The sequence below is a fragment of the Pseudonaja textilis genome, chromosome 5 (assembly GCF_049901715.1).
Source record: "Pseudonaja textilis isolate UNSWEBS1 chromosome 5, rPseTex1.2, whole genome shotgun sequence".
NCBI classification, from domain to species: domain Eukaryota; kingdom Metazoa; phylum Chordata; class Lepidosauria; order Squamata; family Elapidae; genus Pseudonaja; species Pseudonaja textilis.
Window position 1 is genome coordinate 39,283,433 of NC_141994.1, and position 25,165 is coordinate 39,308,597.

Genomic DNA, 25,165 nt, shown 5'->3' on the forward strand with positions numbered 1-25,165 from the left:
CTATGGAAGCAAGTGAGGCACAATCTTGCTCCATTATGTGGGATGACTTTCCTGAGGAAATGCACAAGCTCCTTGCAGCTGTGAGCTATGGCTAGTTAAGATGTTTGGGAGATGGCATATAGTTGGATATAACCAGAGGTTAATACCTGTTTACAAGAGGGGATGAGTTTGCCTGCCTTAAAGGAAGCAATAGGCTATCCAATTCTCAAAAAGCCATCCTTGGATCTGACAGGGTTGAACAAATTTCATTCTGTCTCCAATTTTAAATTTATTAGGGAAAGTTGTGGAAAGGCTAGGCACTCAGGTTCAAAGTATTATTGAAGAAAAGCAGATTATCAGGATCCTTTGAAGTTTGGATGTAGACCAGGTTATATAAAACAGAGATAGTGTTGACTCCACCTGAAAGCTTCAACTATTCCAGGATGCCGTGGCACATATAGTTCTGGACATTCCAAGGTCTGTCTATGTTAGATTACTGGGCAATGAGTTTATATTGACTGCCAGTCTCTTTCCAGGTACAATTCAAAGTGCTAATTATCACTTTTAAAGCCCTGAATGGCACAGAGCCAAATTATCTATAAAACTGTTCCCTGTGGATATGTCCATCCCACCAGTCTTCTTTACTGAACAATATCATCTGGTGTGCCTTCGCTGCAACAACCATCTATCTTACAGAACAGCCTTTTCCCTGAGATCTGGAAGGTCCCTACCCTATTAGCTTTCTGGAGGACCATGAAGATCTAGCTCTTCCCTCAAAAGCTGGATCCGGATAGGAGATGAGCCCAGCATATGTGTAATTTAGTACAGGATTACTGTGATATCTTGGTGGCATGGGATATATTTTGCGGGGAGGGAAGCATCTTTCCTCTATTCATAGTAGTTTGATGATTGCTAGGCTCTTAAGATTATATTGTATATAAGTAAATAAAGTATTATAATAAAAGTTTATAAAGATGCTATTTAGAAATTTTAACAATATATCAGTACTGACCTTCATTAGTGATTGAGAAATTTTAAAAAGTTGAATTAAATGTGCAGGAGTCTCATCTTTCAAAGCATTACCATCAACCTAAAATATATAAAATGTAAGTATATAGAAGGACACATTAAAATACCTTTAATTACTGACATATTGAATACATCATGCAAAATACCTTGGCCACAGTCTCAAGCAAACTATCTGCTAGTTCCTCCTGACGAGGCAAACCATCAGGATCTACTCTCATAATTTTCTTCCATTCCAAAATAGGTGCCATCCTGAATATTCATTTACTTCTGTTCAAAAAGAAGTGAATTGAAAAGGTTACGTTACATTTACCAGAAATATTTAGTATAGCAATTTGTAACATTTTTATTTAGTAAGCTATTATATCTAAGACCAGTACTTACTTTCCTCATTAACAACAATTATGTGAGGCAGGTTAGACTGAGTGGTTATTGATCCACAGGCATTCACTAAGCTTCCATTAATCAAAGGTGGAATAGAACCTCATCTTGCTCTTCCTAGCCCAACCCCTTAACTACCACACTCTCAAATGAAATGTTACTAGATATAAGGAATCAAACAAATATTTTAAGATTAAAAGCCAATTTTTTTAATGTATGCACTCAAAATATTTATTTCCATGTATCCTCAACGTACTCTTAGGAATTCTGTAAGATGAGATGGGGGCAACTGTAAAACTTAATAAGAAAACCTGTAAAACAACTTTTAAGTTTGAAAATGATCCAATTTCAATGTTTTTATGCATTCTACTCCTTGAACTTGATATTACGTTAAGGGGTTCCCTTACCACTTCCTTTTTTAATTCTGTTTTTAATTTTTATATTAATAAAAGATTTGATACCATAAGTTTGGGGCAGATTGTGAATGAATGCAAGCGATAACTACAATGTTTTAAGTACCATCTCAAAACAATTATCCGTAATATTTTGAAATTCTCTTGTTGGGAAAGCCATAGTTTCAAAAATTTCATTGCACAAATTGATTCCATATCTGTACCTATGAAAACATCGATAACTAGGACTGCCAATCTATCTAAACTAGTACTATTAAATTTGATTAGATATCTAAGAAACTGTGCATAAAATTATAACCATGTAGATTATTTTCAGTTTTGTGACATGCTTAATCCTGTTAACTTTGCAGTGTAAGGCTTTGAAATTACAGTGCCATTTTGAGACAAGCCAATTTGTGTTACATAACAGTTTACATATAAATCAATTTCTTAGTTCACATTTTAAGTGCTCTACTACTTTTTGAGGTATAGACAGCAGTGCACTAGTCAACAAGCAATTGTAACCCTCAGCACAGGAAACGTTCTGTAGCTCTAAGTCCTTAAATTATGGTTTCTGTTGGAATATTCCATTCAACTTCCTCCTTCCCGCTTTCTCCTGTTTTTTTTTCTCTTCATATTAGTAAGCATTCCATAATTGAATGCATAAGTGAATACATGAGTGAATGAGTAAATAGAGAAACTCCTCTTTTATAATAAGCAGCTTTGCTTTTCTACAAGGTTTTACAATGTGTGGAATCTATTTATAGTTTTCTCAAGCATATCAATGATGAAAATGGAACATTTTGGTTTAGTGTTTTTTTTTTTCAAATTAACACACTTTTAGTGCTCTTTTTTGTTTCATTTACTTTCAACTGGGTATCACAACATTTGGAGGAAAAAACAGGTTTTGATGTTTTTCCAGAAGATTAAGAGGATGGAAGTCTGCCAGATCTCAAGGGGAAGAGGGAGGCCAGGATCGCTATGGAAAAGGCACACCTCCTAGATCCCAGAAGTGATACTTCAATATGAGTTCATTATTATATATTGTGTCTTACCAGAGAATCACTATACAGTTAATTTCACATAGATTACGTAAGGTTTGAGACAAACTTCAATTCCACCAGATTTATGGAATAAACCCAGCAGCATTGTTTTAATACTATATACTACATAAGAAAAAAATACTTTGAGCTTTTCAAATACTATTCTGTGGGATACAAAAATCAGTTTTTTGATCCTGGGAAGTAAGACCCAAGCTTTTGTTCAAGAAGGGGAATTTTTCTTCTTCCTTTTCACCTTATAATTCTTCATTTCCTGAGTTAAAGCTTATCAATTTCACACACTAAATTGAATCAGTGTAGCAAGTACACAGAATGGAAAGCTGAAGGTCTCAAACCCCTCTCCCAGAGGCTCTGTAAGCATTCACATTGTGATCCTCTCTCCTACTGTGAGTTATCAGTTTGGTTGTACTTGATGATATAACTATCCTCCAAGAGGCATATCACCTGACAATGCTGATATATGGGAAAGATACAGCACTCATACCCTGTGTTCCCTTCATGGCATTTAAAATGTAAAAATGAAAAAAGTAAATTTAAATAGTGCATATAACATTTAAATTATTTCTTATCTACAAGGCATAGACTGTTTTTTATTTAAAACATATTTTGTAAATATCCAATAGAAGGAATTATGCCAAGTAATTTTAACAATGGTTTACCAAATAAATCACAATTAACATGCTAATAATGTTAATTGGTCTTTGAATCACAGCCTCTGGGTTCCCCTTTTATGAATAGCAAGTACCAAACCAATTTCATACTTTAAAGCTCAATCGTAGATTAAGAGACTCTGAAGAAGTCATTTCAGTAATTGAATCCTATTTATTGTTTAATGTGGGAATCCAAATTAAAACATCTCAGAGGTCTGTCCTCCAGCCTCTTCCTTAACACATTCAATGAAAGATGTTTCCTAACATTCAAACAAAATCTACCTTTCTATAAGTTTTAAGACCATTATTTGGGATGACAGCAAAGGCATGGATCAATATTTTCCATTTCACAGGATTATGAGTTTCAAAATTTCAAAGCCTGTTTCTTTTCAGGTATTTTTTATAAACAATGGAGAAGCTAAAATATTTTTTTTCCATGTTATTTTATTTGCTGTTGCTCCACATGGCTTCTATCATTCCAAAAGACATCTTTTCTTCACAAATTGAAGTGTTTTAATGTTTTGGTCCATTTTCTCCAAAACACTATTTTTTCCCTCTCCTTTTTCATCAAACCATGTAACCCCAACACTTGTGCAAGAAGGTAAGCAGGAAAACATGACATCACACTAGCAAGATCTGGTATTCTTCTTTTGGAGATGCTGTCCATTCAATGCTTCTCTCTCTCCCAAGAACCTGGCTGGGCATTAAAGGGGGAGACTGGGTCAAAACTTTTCGCTGCTTTAGGATTATCTATTCTAGGGGAGTTCAAATACTTTGGCCACCTAATGAGAAGGAAGGACTCACTGGTTATGATGCAAATAGGAAAATAAAAGTTATAATTATGGCCTACAGCACTGTGTATTTAAGACACTACATTGTATGACTATGACAATAATAAGTATAACCAGAGTGTACACTATGATGTATGTTTTAAAAGGACTTGATATAGCCAGTACACTGTCGTTGCAAAATTGGAATTGTGATGAATAACAAAAATGTAAATAAAAATATATATTTAAAAAAGGGGAGAGAGAGAGAGAGAGGACTCACTGGAGAAGAGCCTAATGCGGGAAATGATTGAGGGCAAAAGAAGGAGGTGGCTAGATGGAGTCACTGAAGCACTGAGCTTATGGACTCCGGGGGATGCTAGAGGACAGGAAGGCCTGGAGAAATGTTGTCCATGAGGTCACGATGGGTCGAATACGACTTTGCAACTAACAACACTAGGGTAGAGACAGCCTATTATGCCAAAGGCATTGGGGATTAGTGACTGTTTCACCAGAGGCAGAATATATGCAGACTGTCATTTCACATGTACAGGTAGTCCCCAACTTACAACCAAAATGGAGCCCAAAAATTCTGTTGTTAAGTGAGACATTTAAGTGAATTTTGCCCCATTTTACGAACTTTCTTGCCACAGTTGTTAAAGCGAATCGCTGCAGCTGAGAAGTTGGTAACATGGTTGTTAAATGAATCTGGCTTCCCCGTTGATTTTGCTTGTCAAAAGGTTGCAAAAGGGAACCTTGGGAAAGAGCATTGGTCGTAATAAGTATGAACCATTTGCCAAGCATCTGAATTTAGATCACACGATCACGGGATGCTACAAAGATTGTAAGTGTGACAAAACGCTCATAAGTCGGGGGGTGTTTTTTTCCAGCGCCGTTGTAACTTGGAACCGTCACTAAATGAACTGTGGTAAATCGAGGACCACCTGTATTTGGAGCGCAGGGAACATTTCGTGTATCTGTAATCCTGCAAAGCTTTATTTCACCAAAGGACTGGCCGACGTAAACCGCACGTTATTAGGCATACAAAGAAGCACCTTATCTCGACTGCAAACGCTCGTTCCCCAAAGGGTGAGAAAGACTCAGTCAGACCCCGGACGATGCCAGGCATAATCATCCCAGCGTCCGCTCGGTCCTCCTTCCCTCAACCCCGACGAGAAGCGGGAACCGGTCCCCGTCTCTCCCCAGTGCCCGCGCCGCCCCTTGCTGGCTCTCTTACTTTCCACCGCCTCTCCTCCCACCTTCAGCCTTTCCTTTGTCTTCCCTCGCTGGCTTCCGCAGTCGTTTAAGGTGGGGACGGACGCTGCTAAGCAACGCGATCAAACATCCCTCGCCCACATTCAGAAGAGCCCGGATATGCTTCCACTGGCATGAGCGCCCGGTCAAAACTCCCGCGGGACTACAATGCCCAGAGGGCAGTCCTCGAAGAAAACTCCGAGTCCCAAAATGCTTTGCTCGACGAACCGTTGACAAAACGCTCCGAGTTCGGACAAGCACTACTACCTAGAGCGGGTAAAAAACGAATTCCAAGGAAATAACGAGAGGCGTGCTCCTTGGGGAATGGAGTAGACGGGACCCTCGCGCAAACTGGACGGGAAAAAAGCGCGGACAGCTCGACATTGAGGAGCGAAGCATTTCCCTTTCCAGGGAAAGCGTCGTAGGAAAAAAAAACTACACGCCCCAGTCAGCCCAACACCGACCTGGAGACAATCTCTTTTCGATATCCGCCGCTTGGAATGCTGGGAGGAGGGAGGTGGGGGAGCGGCCAAAAGCCGCCTCGGCGAGCGCTCTATTGGGAACAGAGAATGAACTTCTGCGCATGCGTAATTGAGGAGGGAGTCTCCGATTCGTTCATTCGTTCTGATTTAGAGTTGGGGGGGGTTCTTATGGCGAGTTAAGTCTGAAGCTGCTGCGGAGTAAGTCATGCGGGGAACGGGGTTCATCCACGGCAGTGCCAAGTAGAGGAACCTTTGGAGTGAAGCACGCGGGGACAGAGTCTATCAGGATCTTTTGGGAAGCTGGGTAACTTAACGCGCGTGCTAATTTTCCGTGCAAAGGTAATGGGAAAAGAAAAAGGACGGGGAGGGCGGAGAAGGAAAACACCAGAACTAGTCCGTCAAATGTGAAGTTTAAGCCCGAGGGACTATTTTCTTTCATCTTTGTAGGTTGTGTTCGGTTTCTCTTTTAGGTGAACGTGTCCCCTCGCTTGCCTGTTATTATTTTCCAAAAAGGCTAGCAGGCTTCACACGTGACGTTTATAAAGACCTGAATTAGGTACTGTAATGGTATCTTTATGGGCTTGGCAGAATATAGATGTATTCTACTTAAGTGTTATCTCGTTGCATAATTCATATGGGCCCAACTTCATATACTGTATAATGCAGTACTGTTAGTGTTCACTTTGAAGGGCCAACGCTGGATACTGTAAATTAAAGCCCTTCTGAAATTGATGTGTCTGCTTCATTTATAGCGTACTTCTTTGCCAAAAGTATGAGTTTTGCTAGGTTTGGAGCATGCTGTCTGCAAACTTTGTAAACGCTTATATTTTGTAAATATTGTGTAAACTTGTCATGGTATATTCATAATTATTTACCCAATTTAAGAGTATGAAGTATGAAAGTGCATAGTTCTTAATTTCACCTGGGTAATTTGGAAGTGGGATGAAATACTTCTACATGTATTAATTACTTAATGACATAAGTAGTTGGGTATCCTGAGGTTTTAGCTTATATGGGTTTCTTACACACACACACACACACACACACACACACACACACACACACACACTTTATCTTGGGCTCCTTATTTCATTCTGATATATTGGTCTTCATTGTTCTATCTTGCTACATTTTAAACTGTTTAACTTTTTTTGGTAACGTTGTTCTCTTTATTCATATTTATTCAGTTCTTTGCTTTTTTATAAGCCTGGAAAATATCAAAGCTATAGTTATTAAGGCCTCGGCAAGTGATTGGACCTTGCTGATTTTGCTCTTAACTCAAAGAAACATCTAAAGAGGTTGAGGTCTAATTTGTATGTAAGTTGGAGATTCAGGAATGTAGGCTAGACTGCGAAATGGGGGGGGGATTCCCAAAGAAACTAATGACTAGCCATTTTCAATTGATCCCAAATGAGCTACCTGGAAATAATCAGATCAAATTCAGCAGAAAGAAGAATTTGGGGGCTTTAATGCAATGGTAAAAAGCCAATTTGGTGTAATGGTTAAAGTACCAGGCTAGAAACCACTATCAACTCTAATCCTATCTTAGGTATGAAGTCAATTGGGTGACTTTCAGCTAATCATTCTCTATCAGCTCCCAGAAGACAAACCACTTCCAAAAATATTGCCAAGAAAATTGTAGGGACTTGTACAGGCAATTACCAGGAGTCAACACTGACTTAAAGGCACAAAACCAAAAAAGTGATTCATTATATCAGGGTGTCAAACTCACATTGTCATGGCAACATAAAGTGATGTATTGGACATTTTCTCCATTCACTAAACCAGGTGTGGGCGTGGCCAGAGTGTGATGCATCCAGCCTGCGGGCCGGGAGTTTGACAGCCCTGCATTATATAGTCAGGATGAGGCATACGTTGCCTATGAAATCCTATTCTTGTCATTGTCAACAATATTAGTTGAACCTAAACGCTTGATTTCATATAGAACAGCACCAGTGCTTTATATAAATATTCTGGATACATCAGCCATTCATCTTCTGTCCTAAATGCCACTCAGAAAATTACAGCTGCCCCATCAGTACATTCTTTTAACAATCAGGCAGATGGTTACATAGCTAATTGTGTGCATATGTAAATGTTGAAGCAATTAAAGCAATTTAGAACACCTAGCAGTCAGTACAAAAATAATATTTCTCAGTTCCAGTACTACAGAGTTGGTTTCCTTGGGGGCAGTGGTTCTTTACAGCTGTGTAGAATATTCAGGATACAGTTCAATTACTTTTGGTCTCGTCTACATATATCCAAAGTCTTTCATTTCCCCAGTGGAACCTTTGAAAGAAAATGCTTTACATGCCTCATTAAAGATTGTTTTGAAGTTTATTAGAATTTTTTAAAAGAGAAATGTCATTTGAAAAGACGGATTGGATATGGATATCTTCTTGGAACAAATATTGTAATCCGGCATGAATGCACATCATGGTCCTTGTGGATAACTTATTTCATTCTTCCAGACTCCCTGCCCTATTTGATTTTATTTACTCTAAACAGAATTTCTAATGGTTAGAGTTCAAAAGCTTCTTATCAGCATAATCTTATGCAAATTATTGTTCCATAGAAATTCTAAAAAAATAAAACATATATATGATAGCTGGCCAATGTTTTGCTCAATAATGTGTACAGCTACCCCAAAACACAGTTAAAATTACTGTGATAATAAGCATCAGGGACAGAGGATAGTAAGATACTACCTCAGAAGATTACTACCTTACAGGTTGCTTTCAGATGTAGATCGTTCTTTTGGTCTCACTGAAACAGGCATATTACTATTTATTAAAATATAAGAATTTAATTGGCCATAATTTTATTTTAAATTGGGAATATTTTAAAATTACCATTTTCCTGAATTCTTTCCTTACTTGATTCACTTTTTTGCATAATCGCCATTTGCTGCATACTTCTGGTAATGGTGGAATAGTTTCTTAAAGTCAGAGGTGGTATTCAGCAGGTTCTGACCAGTTCTGGAGAACTGGTAGCAGAAATTTTGAGTTGTTCAGAGAACCGGTGGTAACCTTTCCCCAGGAGTGGGGTGAGAATGGAGATTTTACAGTATCCTTCCCCTGCCATGCCCACCAAGCCACACCCATTAAGTCATGCCATGCCCACCAAGCCATGCCCACAGAACCGGTAGTATTTTTTTTTTTAATCACACCACTGCTTAAAGTCATCACAAAGAACTCCATACCTTGCCTTTTCAATCAGGTTCTGACAATTCTTTCCAGCTGTTCACTTGAATTAGATATCCACAAAGATATTCCTTTTACTTTGAAAATTAGTGGAAATCACATGGCACAGATTCTGAACTTTAGGTTAGTTAGAAGGGGTAAGATGGAAGGTCTAACTTTGCAATTACCTCTTGGTGACTTATGAGATATGAGGCCTAAGGTTATCATGTTGCAAAAAAAAAATCTTTCTTGTGTTATACTTCCAAACTCCTTACTTGTTTCAAAGTTTGAGTGTCATCCAGATAGTATTGTGAGGTTCAAGAAAATCCTTATGAATAACACCGTCTGCATTCCAAGGAAACAGTATCCATGAGTTTTTCTGCCAAGGCATCAGGTTTTTTTCCTCCCTTGCTAAAAAAGTTTTATGACAGTGTTCCATGGACTGATGCTTCATGTCTCTGTCATAATGAAGTGCCTATGTTTTGTTGACTGTCGCAATGTTATGCAGAAATTCCTCACCTTCATTCTTGTAGTTTGAAAGCAATTATTGACAAATTTCATTTCTGGAAGTGTTCATCTTTGTCATCAGCATACAAAGAATCCATCTAGCACAAATTTTCTAATATTGAACAACACATATTTTGTGAAATGCCAGGCTTGACAGCAATTTTCCTTTCTATGATATACTGATTGTCCCCAGTCAGTTCATCAATGTCGCTCATATAAAACTTGTTGGTTGCTGTTACAGGTTGCCCATTTGTTCTTGATCATGTATATTGGGTCTTCCTAGTTCACCATCTTTACACTTTTGAGGACCCAGCTTTGCACAATATTTATATTAACAGTCATTGTCATAAATCTACATTATGCAGTAAATTTTAATTAGCTGTCAAAAATTCAATCGCAATACATTGCCTAAAGCACACTGAACAGTACTCACTGCAGGTTTAGTTTCAATGACAACACAATTTTTTCTCATAACTGTAAAGGAAAAAAAAAAAGCTGAAAAGCACATCAGGGGGTTTCTAGTTTGTCAGTGTTGTCATCTATTGGTGATTTATAAAATTGGAGACAATCTTCATTCATCCCTTGTGTGTCTTCCAGCAATTATAGTATGCTCATCTGGATTTTAGTGACTGTATCTGATAGGTGAAGGATGGTAGCATATGCCCACTTAGATTTAATATCCTATTTGAGCATTCAGCAATATTGGATTACTTAAGGGAAATAGAAGGACATGGTTGGCTTAATATAGCAGTTAAGTTGCAATTTAAGACCTCTGCCACTGAATATTTAGCTTTGCAACTGGGCTTATAAAAACAGACCTTCCTGACTCCTTTTTTCTCATCACAAATTTTATTATTTTATTATTAAATTTATATGTTACTCATTTCATGAATTCAAGTTACATTTCTGTAGAGAGATTCCTGTGGTATATAAAAGCAGAGGAGAAAGATCAGGAATGCCTAGAAATTGGACAGGATCATGTAGAACAGGGGTATCAAACTCAAGGCCCGCAGGCCAGATCCAGCCCATGATGTGACTAGATCTGGCCCAGGAGACTGCCCTGCTGACAGCGAAGGACCAGCCCCCGGAAGGAAGGAAGGAAGGAGAGAGCCAGAGAAAGCAAAGTGTTTTTTTTTGGGGGGAAAAAGGGAGCATTCCTTGGCTGAGAATGCAGCAAAGGCAGATAGGGAAAGTAAACCTCAGCCCCCGCAAACCGAGTGCAGTTCCTGCCACTCGTGGGAAAAGAAGGAAGAAAAAGAGCCAAAAGCTAACCCCCCGAGGCTGACATCGCTCTGCCTGGCAGTTGATTTCTCCCTCTCTGGCCACACCCCTCGGGCCCTGAGGTCTGGGCACACCCCCTAGGGGGGCCCTGAGGTCAACCACCACCCTGATGCAGCCCTCAATGAAATCGAGTTTGATGTAGAATGAGACAATCAGGAATTACACTATTCTGGAATCTTGAGGAGCTGCAAAGAATGTAGAATTCATCAGATATTTAAACAACACATCATGGTCTTAAGATGTGCTTGAAGTCAATATTCATATGCAATAAAATGTTTCCTCTCTACAGGCAGAAAATACTTTCAGGAACAGAATGGATCAGTGAAACCTAAAAAAACCCAAAGCAATAAATTTCACCCACCTTAGGTTGTCTGGGTGAGCTTGGGCCAGTTGATCTCTGTCAGTCATCTCACAGGTTGTTCTGGTGGGGAAAATAGGAGGAAGAGTATTAGGTATGTTTGCTGCCTTGAGTTATTTCCAAAAATAAAGGAAGTATAAAAAAACTTCTAAAAAGTTAACATTTAAATTGCCTCCTTTTACTAAGGATGCATTGGAAAACCATTTGAAGATGAGCTAACAGGATGGGGTTTAAATATGTTGGTCATCATGTTTATCTCATTTATTTGTTTCTTTGTATCCTATCTTTATTATTTTTACAAATAACTCACAACAGTGAACATATCCAACACACCATTTTCTTCCTGTTTTCCCCACAACAACAGCCATGTTGTTGGGCTGGACTGTCTCTACTTATGTATATCAGAATTAATCTAAAGGAAATTATACAGAAATGTTACTTTTGGGCAGGAATTCATGGATAGTTTGATATTCAGGTAATCAAACAAGTTATAGTAATATACAGAAAAATAAGTATATTTATTTGAGCGTAATTTAAACTTCAATATATACCTTAAGGTTATGACCTTCAATATAATACATAATATATAACTTCCAATCGAATTCTGCTTGGTACATTCTTATAATACACACTATATTCTTTAAAAAAAGGTTGAGGGTAGATGTTAATGCCATATTTACTGCACCAAAGAAGTCAGAAGTCAATGCCTTTTTTTCCTTTTTCTGTTGCTTTCCTCCACTATTTACTTCCCTTTTTCCTTCCCTAATTTCCCTAATATTTACTTTCATATTCTCTTTGTATGTCATATTATAAATTAATTAAAAAAATATATTAAAAAAATAGAAGAGGGTTTTATTTGTTATAGGACCTGTGTCCTGTCCCATTTAATAAACATTAGATTTTGACTTTTGAATGTTCATGTTACTCTTCTTAATAACCCTGCATGATTTCCTTTTGTATTTTCTGAATTCTGAAACTGTTTTGTTTCAGAAAAAAATAAGTTCTTCTGCATGCATAATGGAAAATGGATCTTTTCTATGAACAATTAAAAGAAATTAAGCCGGGGAATTTTTTTCTGTTTTCCTTGAAATTTTTGACACCTTGGCAATTTATTAACTTCAAGTATTTACACACACATACACACACACACACACACACACCTGGAAGGGTAGAAGGTAAGGATATACATAGTTACATACAGGGGTGGGATTCTACAGGTTCGGACCTATTCGCTAGAACCGGTTGTTAACATTCTAAGCAGTTCGGAGAACCAGTTGTTAGAAAAAATTACTGGCCTAATCCTGTAAGGAAGGCAGGAAGGAAACATTCTGGTGTTGCTTACAGAAACTGCCTTTCTGTTAACCCTTATTACATTCTTGGCAGGACTGGACTTCCTGTCCCTGGAACTTCTCTGGAGTTTTTTTCCCCTCCTTTGCTGGTATTTTGCTTGTGTGGAGTGACCATTCAAAGTTACAATGGCGCTAAAAAAAGTGACTTATGACTGTTTTTCACACTTATGACTGTTGTAGCATCCCCACAGTCATGAGAGGCCAGGCGAGGAGACGCATGCCTCGATGTGAGTGATGTTGAGTTGGCCATGCCCAGGGAGTCACATTACCACCAAACCATGCCCACCAACTAAGCCATGCCCACCGAACGGGTTGTTAAAAAATTTGAATCCCATCCCTGCTTACTTACATACATACATACATACATACATACATACATACATACATACGAGACCTTCTACCCTTCCAAGTATATGTGTCTATATTTTTCCTTTCCATTGCCCAGAAAGACCCTATTCACATGCATAGTTATTCTCAGTGAATAACTATGCAAAGATAATAGTGAAGAGTCTTACATAATTATCTGGGTTGTATTTAAAAAGTGTGCAACAAAAAAAGCTAATGGTTTTAAGCCAAATTATATGTGTAAATTGAACCAAGTTGCTTCTGTTGATTCTTATAAAATTCTTACTTTTCCCACTAAAAATGAAGAACAACTTATTTTTTTAACTTTACTTTTTGTGTTTTTGTGTTACGTAAGATGATTTGGACCCTTTGGAAAAGACATTTAGAACTTTTTTCAGCTGGTCACTGTGAATCATATTTAGAATATATCTGATAGTTCACCGGTTATATAGGAACGTGACTTGCTGCTAATCCATTATTGTCTACTATGTCTGGCAATATTCTTATTGCTCAGAGAGAGACTTTTTCCACGTCTTCCACTTCTTGGAAAAAGCAGACACTGAAAAGTTTAAGAGACTTTTCATACAAAGCATATACTCTATCATGAACCACAGCCCATTCACAAAGCATTCTTTCTTTATAAGCAACACTCTTTAAAGTGACTCTTATAATAATGACTCTTTTGTCATTATTTTGTCATTTTTAAACAATGGATGAAGCGATGGAGAGGTATAGAGGTAGTAAAGTATTAGTTGATGGTGATAAATGCGATATTTTGGTGTGCACTTGAGATTTTTTTTCAAGGAGAAATACAATGCTGCTATCCCCACTTTTCCCTGTCAAAGTAGCAGAAACTGCAAGGAATGATTATTCCATCACTTTATGCAGAGATAGGCAGAAAATATCTCCTAGGCTTAACATTAAGCTTTGTAGATAGTAGAAACAGTAAGAAAGCCATTCTTATTATACGTCCAAGATTGTTTCACACTGAGCTTTTTTTTAATTTAATTTTTATTACACCAATACAAACCATATTCACAGTTTCCACAGCAGTTAGACATCTACAGTATTTTACACATATCAACCAATAACTCTTATCTCTATACTAAATTTATATTGTTGGGTATATGGATACACCAACCAGGTTTGGGTTGAATAAATATGTAAACCTAGGATTAAGTGTCTTGTAGCTTTAAGCACAAGAAACTGCAATGTCATTGTGGGTGCCGTTGCAGGCAGTAATATAGGTAGGAAGGGAAACGTAATAGACCCGGCTTCTGGATGCACCTGTTTCTGTTCCTGGTCTGCTGTGTTGGAACGTCTATCTGCTTACTCTGGATGGCTACTGTGCCAGATACCATTTCAACTGAACACAAGGACTGTTTGCCTAGTGAGCTGAGGATTCAGCGTTGTCTTTGAGAGAAAGGTATCGGGAGGAGAAGATATTCAAGCAGATAAGAACATTGTATTGACTGTTAATGAACTTGATAACTGGATAGATATACTGGATACTGACATATGGACTGAATGACACTTCTTAATCTCTGTGTGTATTAAATAACTATTTTTAAACCACAAACAGTGTTTTTGTCTCCAGTGTGTGTATACTCTTGGGCCCACTCTCTCTCTCATTTGCCTGCCTGGCTTGACTGCTGCTGCACACTCTGCTAGGGGGTTTATCCCCAAAACACTAACATATATATTTGTATATTTTACATATTTTAATATCTACACACTGCTCTTTTAAGGTCTCTTCTAATTAATCTTCACTTCTTGTTTCTTATCTCTATTTTCTAACCATTCGTACCACTTGTGCCAAATCGAGTAATAATCGGAATCCTCCTTTCATTTTTAGGGTAAGCATGTCCATTTCCGCACATTCTATAATTTTTTGTAGACTAAGTCTTCTGTTGGAATAATAGGTCTTTTCCACATTTGTGCAGACGTTATCCTGGCTGCTGTTAATATATGTAAGATAATGTATTTTATCTTTTTTGGGTAGAGATCTCCAATTATTCTCAAGAAGAAGGGTTCTGGTTTGAGTTCAATTTTATATCCTATAATTTCCTGTATCTAATCTTTAATTTGGGTCCAATAAGTCCCGGTCTTGGGGCATAACCACCATATGTGGTAGAAGGTACCGTCAGCTTGTTGGCATTTCCAGCATTTGGGACTAGTATTTGGGTATATTTTGGCCAATCTTGCCGGGGCTAAGTACATTTTGTATAGATTTTCTTTATATGCCAAAGCTATTGTTAACTTATAATTTGTGTTCCATATTTTTTCCCATTCTTCTAAATCTATGTTGTATCCAAAATTCCACACCCTTGCTATCATGGTGCTCTTCACAATTTCTTCTTCCATTTTAAAGTCTAATAAGTATCTATAGGTTTTGGATATAAATTTACGTTCTGGTCCAATTAGAATTTTATCTAGTTGATTTTGCCCCTTGTCAAATCCAAATTCTTCTAAATCTTTTTTATATCTATTTTGAATTTGTAGGTATGGCCACCGATCAATTATAATTCCCTGTTCTTTAAGCTCTTGGTTTGATTTTAGTTTCTCCTGGGTGTCTAATAATTCATTGTAGTTTATCATTTAACCCAAGTCTAGTCTATTCAGGTGTATCATGGCCTCCATAGTTGACAACCAATGTGGTATCTTCATATAATGTTTTTTTAATACTTCTCCATATTTGGATAAGTGAATCTCCTTTTTGGTGTTAATTGAAATAGGCATGTGCTTTTCCTTTTTTCTCCCGCAGGAATGCATGCCAACCTATCTGGAGGTCATGACCTTCTAATGTTAATATTTTTTTATCTTTTAATTTAACCCAATCTAATTTAATCCAATTTAGTACCGCTGCCTGATAATAAAGCTCCCACACTGAGCTTCTAATAAAAATCTGATTCTCTTATATTTGAACTGGACCAGTCGATTCCAGTTAGCAATAAGGGTGAGATTGGCTTAGGGTCTAATCAGTTTCAGGGAGCTATCCAGAAGGAGGGTTCTAATCAACTAATTAAGGTCACAGTTGAGCTTGTTAGGAAAGGCTGAGCTCGGAAAAGAACAACTCAAGAAGAGATAGTTCATTTAAGTAATCTCTTTGCACTGCGAGGAGCAGGGCTAGAATTCAACCCGTGTTACTACCGGTGCACACACATGTACAGCATTTGCCAAAAAAATCAGTTGTGTAGCCAAGACAGCTGACGAGCGTGCAGCATTTGAAAATCCTCTTCTTTCCTGTTTTTTCAACCTGAGCTGTGCCGCGCAAAGCAGCTGAGGTTGAAAAAGCAGGAAATAAAGGACAGCCAAGAGCCCGGGCAGGCAGCTGGGCCAAACAGATGACCAGAAGATCGTTGCAGCGAACCGGTTCAGTGACTGCTGCTCTTCAGAGCTACCTATAGAACCAGACCAAACCAGTAGCATCCTACCCCTGGCGAGGAGGCAAAAATGGAGAAAGGGGTCAGGCATAGGACACTGTATGAGAGAACTTTATCTGAACAAGATTGCAGCAACCAGCTATCTTCTCCGCATCTCTATGTATCTATCTCAATACACACAGTGTCACATATGTCTACTTAGCAGCGGTGTTGCTCTATGACCATTTTGCTGGAATCAATTGAAGTCACTAAATGACACTATATTAATATTAGAACTGGCTTAATTACAAGTGTTTCTCAGTTTATATTTTTGGATAATCTTAATATTGCCAAGCAATATTTTGCATAGCTTAAGAGCGTATATATTCTGCAATTCCAACAAGATAACTGTGTTGGGGTAGCTTAAATAAAATTGATCTAAATATGTTTCCTAAGACTGTCTTATTTTTGTTTCCCTTTCTCCTAGTAAAGATCCATAAACACTGCAACAGATCACTTACTGATAGTACTACAGATTGGAAAAAAGATTTTAGAAATGGCTTTTCTTGAAGAAAATGCATAAATGAAAAAGATATTATGCTTGACTGGTAAGGTAAATGTTCTAAAAATGTTGATTTTTGGACACTCCTCCCAAATTCTTCTTTAATCATTGCTTCATTCAAAATGCATGACTTTTTTTTTTTGCATTGTGCATTTTTATATTAATCTGGACATAAAAATATTGGTGAACAGATCGAATCAAAATGTTAATTCAAGATTACTGGTAAAATCAAATGTGTGTACAAGCCTTTTGAAAACTTTATTTTTATAATGGTGGTTGATCTCATTCAGTAAAAGAAAATGCCTTTTTCTCTGTATGTGCATTTTGGTATGTAATATAAGGAAACATGGTTCTGTCATAACAACCATATCCAGACTAATGTGATAATTTTTCACTTTAAAGTAGGGGATTCTCTGGCAAGGTATATTTGCCTACCAATTTTTTTTTTCATGGGAAGAGCTATTGTATTTTGATTGCAGTCAGTAAAACTACTGGTAGTTCCAAGTACCCATTCATTTTTCAGCAATTGCTGATGTGTCTAAGGAGTTTGATTTCAATACTACATCCAGAAAGAGTATCAACAGTTGTTACAGTTCAGTGGATGCCAAGGTGTCACCACTTGCTAGCAGGTTAAAGATTTATATGATCTGAAAAGGTCCAACCATAGTATACAATCTTACTTATGTTTTAATAAGTCAATTTAAAGTTTTTAATCTGTTTAATAAGACCTGTAAACTTTAAAAATTATTTATGGCATGGTATTTAGCTGAAAAGTACTGAAAGACTTACAGCAATCTAAAAAGATTAAAATAGTAGATGTAGTAGTAGTAGATGATTAATACAGTATCTTTCGGAATAAAATGTACTTCAAAGGAGATACATTTTCATTGCAAATTATATATGTTACTTTCTAATCAATAAATAATATATCTGATTTTAATTTTTTATCGATATAAACACCTGTTGCTTTTTCCCCCCTTGCTATTTATTCCAATAGAATGTTGTATGTATTTGTGTGCCCTCAGTTAAACCAGACAGCATGGCCTAACTTCCTATTCAGTTTTTAATGCATACCTATGGCCAGCAGCCTGGTAAGGAGAAAGATAATTTTAAGAGGATTAACTCTTAAAGCAGAAAATAATGTTTGCAGGAAAAATATCTCAGTTCAAAGAAAGGTAACTCAGTTCAGAGTAAGTGATTTGGTCCCTAAGGATCGCATGCTATTTCTTTTGAAGTCAAAGCTTTCTGCTCTTGTCATTGAAAAAGAAGGAATTAGGATGTTATAATTCCTGAGACTTAACAATACAAACCCATGTGTATATCTTTAGAAGTGAAGCTCAGTGTGTAGGCTTTTATAAGGTAGTAGTTTTCCTCTCCCTCCCCCCCAAAGCATTACTGAAAGTATTGTTGGAATAGATGATTCTCTTCTAAGCAGTTATGAACCAGCCCATCTTGTTGAATGTTTTTGTTTTTCAAAATTGTAATTAGCAAAATACCAGATGTTATCACATTTTTAAGTTTGTGTAAAAGCAAGTGAGTGAAACCAACAAGCAATATTGCTTGGATATAAAGCTGCAGCCCTTATGTTAAAATGTGGCCATTTTTTTGTGAAAATAAGTTTTATTTACTTATAGAGATAAGCAGCCATCTTCTGGTTTTCAGTTAATCTTCTCTGTGTATATTTATGTTGATGGAAGCAGATGTTTAAAACAAGCTGAATTTCTTTTTACAGATAGTTTGTATGAGTTCCAGAGAAGATGGCTTATGTTAGCCTAAAGGAATTTGCACTAATATTTGGAGTAGTGGCCGCTTGCTACTGGAACAGTCTATTTTGTGGCTTTGTTTTTGATGATGTTTCTGCCATTTTGGACAATAAAGATTTGCATCCTTCAACTCCAATTAAGAATCTTTTTTTGAATGACTTCTGGGGAACACCCATGTCTGAGGTAAATATTCCCTACAGGACACTTAAAGCATTTTTATAAAGCATTGAACCAATGTGTAGACCTACTTTGCACTTTAAAAATGTCATTTCAGCCTTCAGTGATATTTTACAAAATGCTGAAATTTTATTTTTCTTTCATTTTATTTTACAACATATTTGGTGACCAGGATATAAATCTTGATCATCAAGATATTAAAGACTACAGGAAAAATTAGTGTAATTCAAACTAGATTATCTAAAATTTATACTTTATAAACCCTTATCATATCAGAAAATAATTGGAATGAGCAAGTAGACTCTGTCATACACAGAGAACTTCAGGGAGAATATTTGATTGTTTTTGAGCAAACAGAATTGGCATGAGTGCCCTCAAGGCTCAGGGGGACATTGGCAATTTTCCAAATCTCCTATTCATGTTACTTTGAATGTTTGAAGAGAAAATACAATGTAATCTAGCATTGTACAAAGGAGTAGATTTGTGCAGTGTATATAAACTATGCAAACTATGCATTTGCCTAGTTTGTCTATCTGGCTGTTCATTTATCATCATCTTTAAGGCAGAAGATACATATACTACTTGTTTAGGCTTCTAAAACTTTTTTTTAGAATTTTCCATTTTACCAATAGCTTTTATTCCTGTTCATCTATGTGATGTTGTTTACTTCTTTGTTTTGTCTTTTAGGAGAGAAGTCATAAGTCGTATCGCCCTCTCACTGTCTTCACATTTCGTTTGAACTATCTTTTCAGTGAATTAAATGCTATTTCTTACCACTTCCTGAATGTCATCTTTCACGCAATTGTTTGTATCATTTTTCTCAAAGTCTGTAAGCTTTTCTTAGACAACAAAAGCAGCTTGGTTGCATCTTTACTATTCGCAGTACATCCCATACATACTGAAGCAGTAAGTACATTTAAAGGTCTTGCTAGTTCAAACTGGAGAGTTCTTAAACAGTGTAGGGAAACAATGCAGGGGGATGATACTGAGAAAACAATTTAAAGAAATGGGGGGAAATGTTAAAATAAAGGGTTTTTTTAATTCTCAAATACATCTACATTTAAACCTATCGTGTACTTCCAGACATTACCTTTCCAGCTACCACATGATTGTGTTAGTGCATTTGAAGTGTGCTTTAGGAAGTGAACTGGCATAAGCAATGAATTGCTCCCTTGTTAAAGCTGTGAAGCAGCTTGTCCTATTGAAGGCTTGTGCAATTGTGTCAAGAACGTTCCAAGGTCATGTGTTTGGCAGGGCTTCTGCTTGGCAAAATGACTGTTAATGTACATACACAGTGCTCAGATTACATCATGTCTTTTGAATCCAAAGAGCTTTTTCTAAGCATATATTCACCGAGCAATCAACATTTTCCCTCATTCTTGGTCTCTGAATGAGTCAGATTCTTCTTATTCTGTTTTCTCTTTCCCACCCATCCATTTATGTCATGTAACCAAAAGAGAAAGGAAGAAAGAAAAGTTTATTCTAGGTCACATTTGTTTGGGATAATGCACATTTTTTCTCCAAAATTCATTCCTGACTAAAAATAAAACAATTCTGATATGGCAACTTGCTTTCTTACTAAGTTCTGCAAGTTAAAACCAAGCAAGTCAGTCTTGATTAATTTGGGTATGTGGGCTGGGAGTTGGAAAAGCACCCTGGAAAAAGGCAATGGCAATACTTTATATACTATTCTCAAGAAAAGTCCATGGATGGGTTAATATAAGTCAACAGGAGTTGGGCTTGACCTCAGAACAGGTTGTCAAACTTGAAGGCCACGGGCCAGATGCATCACATGCTGGCCACGCCTATGCCCAGTCTAGCAAAGGGGGAAAACGTAATATGTCATGTGACGTCACCATGATGACACGACTTTGACACCTATGCCTCAGAACATCTTCACTTTACTTATAATACTAATTTAGAATATGGGCATTTCCTTGTTTATCCACATGATGGCAGTCTAATTCTGTCCCTGCATACTTCATCAAAACAATGGAAGGTCGGAACTCTAATACAAATATATGTAAGATTTTTTTTGTCTATTACTTGAATATTTTATCTCATTTTATTTAAATGATTTATATTGCTATATCTTTTATTTAGGTAACTGGTGTGGTGGGCAGAGCAGAACTTCTCTCCTCAATTTTTTTTCTGGCTGCTTTTCTGTCCTATACCAGATCCAGAGGGCCGGAAAACACTATAGGTAAAGCAAACCATCAGTGGTCAATAATTCATCCCCTACCCCATATCCTCAATGCAGTTACTTAAAGCCCGAATAGGGAAACTGGTTGTGTGATTTCTTAAAGCCCGGATAGCAGTGGTTGTGTGATTTCAAATCACAGTGTAACAAGTCAGTTCAGACCTATCTGTTGTTCTATGGATAAGAGTAAAGCATATATTAATATGAAAGCCAGAGAGCGATAGGTCCCAATCATACCCTTAGCACTGGAATCAATCATTCCTTGCTGCATCTCTGCCACCACATGTCTCACAATAAAAAATATTTTAAGGAAAGCCGACATCTGTAAAAGGTCACCCAATCCTAATTTAAGGAAACGAGCAAAGGCCACATGATTTTGGAAGTTGTGGCAGGGCACCAGATTGAAGATCTATACCTTGGCATGGCATCTACAAATGAATGTTACAGTATAAGATGGTACTTCTATTCTTAAATAGCTGTAAAATGTGGTCAGTCTCCAATAAAACCATCTGGCAAGACAATGTACATTCATTGTTCAGAGAGTAAGGAAATATTTCTAGGCTGACATTTGAATTGCAATGTTGCTTTTCCCAATTTCATGAAGACTAACTATTTTTGTATCTTATATTGCAGTGTGGACTCCTATTGCAGCAACAGTTTTTTTGGTGGCTGTTGCTACATTATGTAAGGAACAAGGAGTAACCGTGGTGGGGATATGTTGTGTCTATGAAGTATTTATTGCTCAAGGGGTAAGGAATTTATCTGATTCAATTTCAAATCTGAAATTAAAACATGGAGACATTTGGCTATGGGATTTAAATGATTCCCTTTAGATATATTTATTCAAGTTGGTGATATCACACTCTATTCACAGGAGTGTATTACATTTAATGAATATATCTAGATGAATAATTTAGTCCCAACATTTTTATTGCAGAATAGAACTGAAAGTATCATAAAGATTATCTGGGATCCCTTTGTGCTAAAGGAGGACACTCAAATGTATTCCAGACTGATTAGATCAATGTTTTTCAAACTTGTCAACTTCAAGATGTGTGAACTTCAACTCCCAGAGTTCTGAATCACCATGCTGGGTGTGGAATTCTGGGAGTTGAAGTCCACACAGCTTAAAGTAGACAAGTTTGAAACACTAGACTACCTCACCTGAGTTCCAAGTCACATGCAAATGCAAGATACCAATGACATCTCACATCCAATAGGTTTTGTCCAAAGTTAAAAATACCAAATGAAAACTCTTGTTCCTATTATTGAATTACTGGCAAAGGAATCCACAGACCACCTAGTTCTTATCTATTAAAATTATTTCCCCTGTGCCCCATTACTTCAGGTATAACTACATCAACCCTGGAAATGTTTTTTTTTAAGTTCCATGATAACCAAGCCAGTGAAAAAGAAATGGGTCAGTAGAGAACAAGCAAACTTCAGAACAGACTATAGTACAATTACTTTGCCATAATAGAACAACCCACTTTTTAAGACTGTTCTAAATCTAGGAGGTAGCATGAACTATTTTCTACAAGACAGATATGTGAAGAGTTTGGATTGGGGACCTAACCATTCTAGTATGCATAGAATACAGGCATTGTTGTGTTAATGGATATTTGAAATACACTAAATATTGGATTTATGTTAAATGTACTGGCAGTGAATATAACATTAACAGCTTATTGAATTGATGTATGGCAGAACTCAATATGATCAGTGAATAAAACTTGAAAGTGTTTGGTTACATTAATCATGAGACAAGCTTGTTTAAATATTTCCCTTTGAAATAAAGGGAGCAGAAAGGGTTTTGAATCCTGTTTGAAGGTTCTTTTTTTTCCCTCTCCATTTGGTGGGTTTCAATTGAATGAAATCCCATAATTACTGCTACCTTGTTTGGGAATTTGAGGAGTTGCAGACCTGCACATTTGGATTGCATTATATTGAAGAAGTTTGTGCGATAAATGGTGTCAGAAGATTCATTTGAATATTGTTTGTTTTTATTTCCTTGTCCAGTATACTGTGCCAATTCTTTGGTATACAGTGTTACACATTCTTCAAGGCAAAGGCAGCATTCCCTACTGTATGCTTCAAATGCTACTGAAACTAATTGTTCTGATGTTCAGTACCCTACTACTTGTTGTGATCAGAGTTCAAGTTATTCAGTCCCAGTTACCGGTGTTTACAAGGTAAATTCCACTGTTTGTAATCGTGAAGGAACTTGGGGAAAAGTGGATAAATATTTCTGTTTGAAGTAGTTTTCCTATTCCTTGGCTTTGTGTTCAGGATATATACACTGCTCAAAAAAATAAAGAGAACACTTAAATAACTCCAAGTCAATCACACTTCTGTGAAATCAAACTGTCCACTTAGGTAGCAACACTGATTGACAATCAATTTCACATGCTGTTGTGCAAATGGAATAGACAACAGGTGGAAAGCATAGGCAGTTAGCAAGACATCCCCAATAAAGGAGTGGTTCTGCAGGTGGTGACCACAGACCACTTCTAAGCTCCTATGCTTTCTGGCTGATGATTTGGTCACTTTTGAATGCTGGCGATGCTTTCACTCTAGTGGTAGCATGAGATGGAGTCTACAACCCACACAAGTGGCTCAGGTAGTACAGCTCATCCAGGATGGCACCTCAATGCGAGCTGTGGCAAGAAGGTTTGCTGTGTCTGTCAGCATAGTGTCCAGAGCATGGAGGCGCTACCAGGAGACAGGCCAGTACATCAGGAGACGTGAAGGAGGCCGTAGGAGGGCAACAACCCAGCATCAGGACAGCTACCTCCGCCTTTGTGCAAGGAGGGACAGGAGGAGCACTACCAGAGCCCTGCAAAATAACCTCCAGCGGGCCACAAATGTGCATGTGGCTGCTCAAATGGTCAGAAACAGACACCATGAGGGTGGTATGAGGGCCCGACGTCCACCGGTGGGGGTTGTGCTTACAGCCCAACACCGTGCAGGACGTTTGGCATTTGCCAGAGAACACCAAGATTGGCAAATTCGCAACTGCTGCCTTGTGCTCTTCACAGATGAAAGCAGGTTCACACTGAGCATATGTGACAGACGTGACAGGGTCTGGAGATACCGTGGAGAATTTTCTGCTGCCTGCAACATCCTGCAGCATAACCGGTTTGGCAGTGGGTCAGTAATGGTGTGGGGTAGCATTTCTTTAGGGGGCCACACAGCCCTCCATGTGCTCACCAGAGGTAGCCTGACTGCCATTAGGTACCGAGATGAGATCCTCAGACCCCTTGTGAGACCATATGCTGGTGCGGTTGGACCTAGGTTCCTCCTAATGCACGACAATGCTAGACCTCATGTGGCTGGAGTGTGTCAGCAGTTCCTGCAAGATGAAGGCATTGATGCTATGGACTGGCCCGTCCGTTCCCCAGACCTGAATCCAGTTGAGCACATCTAGAACATCATGTCTCACTCCATCCACCAACGCCACATTGCACCACAGACTGTCCAGGAGTTAGAGGATGCTTTAGTCCAGGTGTGGGAGGAGATCCTCAGGAGACCATCCGCCACCTCATCAGGAGCATGCCCAGGCATTGTAGGGAGGTCATACAGGCACGTGGAGGCCACACACATGACTGAGCCTCATTTTGACTTGTTTTAAGGACATTACATCAAAGTTGGATCAGCCTGTAGTGTTTTTTTCCACTTTAATTTTGAGTGTAACTCCAAATCCAGACCTCCATGAGTTGCTAAATTTGATTTCCATTGATAATTTTTGTGTGATCTTGTTGTCAGGACATTCAACTATGTAATGAACGAAGTATTTAATAAGAATATTTCATTCATTCAGATCTATGACGTCTTATTTTTGTGTTCCCTTTATTTTTTTGAGCAGTGTATTTTATCTCACTTATGCATTAAACATGTTGGCTCTTATGTTTATTGTTCCAACAAACTCATAAGTCTATTCAGGAATTCCCCTGTAAGTTTAGGGATTGAAATTAGATAGAAGACAAAGTATGCATTGCCCGTCTCAGAATTGCTCATCTGCAAAAGATAGGGTACATGCATGCAGCGCATGTTTCCTCATCCAGGATTCAGTCATAGATGTCCAGCT

The 25,165-nt window shown here is 37.7% G+C and overlaps 2 protein-coding genes across 11 annotated transcripts in view; one reads left to right on the top strand and one right to left on the bottom strand.

Annotated features, from left to right (window-relative positions):
- CEP290 (centrosomal protein 290) overlaps positions 1 to 6,015 on the bottom strand; it is a 60,029-nt gene extending 54,014 nt beyond the window's left edge. For 4 of the 6 annotated variants that reach the window (XM_087934541.1, XM_087934539.1, XM_087934544.1 and 1 more), the window contains exons 1-3: positions 5,494 to 6,012; positions 1,155 to 1,275; positions 992 to 1,069 (exon numbers count right to left, since the gene is read on the bottom strand). In XM_087934541.1, coding sequence (XP_087790667.1) covers positions 992 to 1,069; positions 1,155 to 1,256 — 180 coding nt within the window. In that variant the 5' untranslated portion in view covers positions 1,257 to 1,275; positions 5,494 to 6,012. Of the gene's footprint in view, positions 1 to 991; positions 1,070 to 1,154; positions 1,276 to 5,493 lie in introns of all 6 variants that reach the window. The other 2 variants (XM_087934542.1, XM_087934543.1) reach the window with 2 other exon arrangements.
- Positions 6,016 to 6,068: 53 nt separating this feature from the next.
- The window catches only part of TMTC3 (transmembrane O-mannosyltransferase targeting cadherins 3), a 35,379-nt gene continuing 16,282 nt past the window's right edge, over positions 6,069 to 25,165 (top strand). Inside the window, exons 1-7 of one of the 5 annotated variants that reach the window (XM_087934546.1) lie at positions 6,069 to 6,190; positions 16,864 to 16,984; positions 18,671 to 18,884; positions 19,566 to 19,784; positions 20,982 to 21,081; positions 21,712 to 21,827; positions 23,098 to 23,270. In XM_087934546.1, coding sequence (XP_087790672.1) covers positions 18,696 to 18,884; positions 19,566 to 19,784; positions 20,982 to 21,081; positions 21,712 to 21,827; positions 23,098 to 23,270 — 797 coding nt within the window. In that variant the 5' untranslated portion in view covers positions 6,069 to 6,190; positions 16,864 to 16,984; positions 18,671 to 18,695. Of the gene's footprint in view, positions 6,332 to 16,863; positions 16,990 to 18,670; positions 18,885 to 19,565; positions 19,785 to 20,981; positions 21,082 to 21,711; positions 21,828 to 23,097; positions 23,271 to 25,165 lie in introns of all 5 variants that reach the window. The other 4 variants (XM_087934548.1, XM_087934547.1, XM_087934545.1 and 1 more) reach the window with 4 other exon arrangements.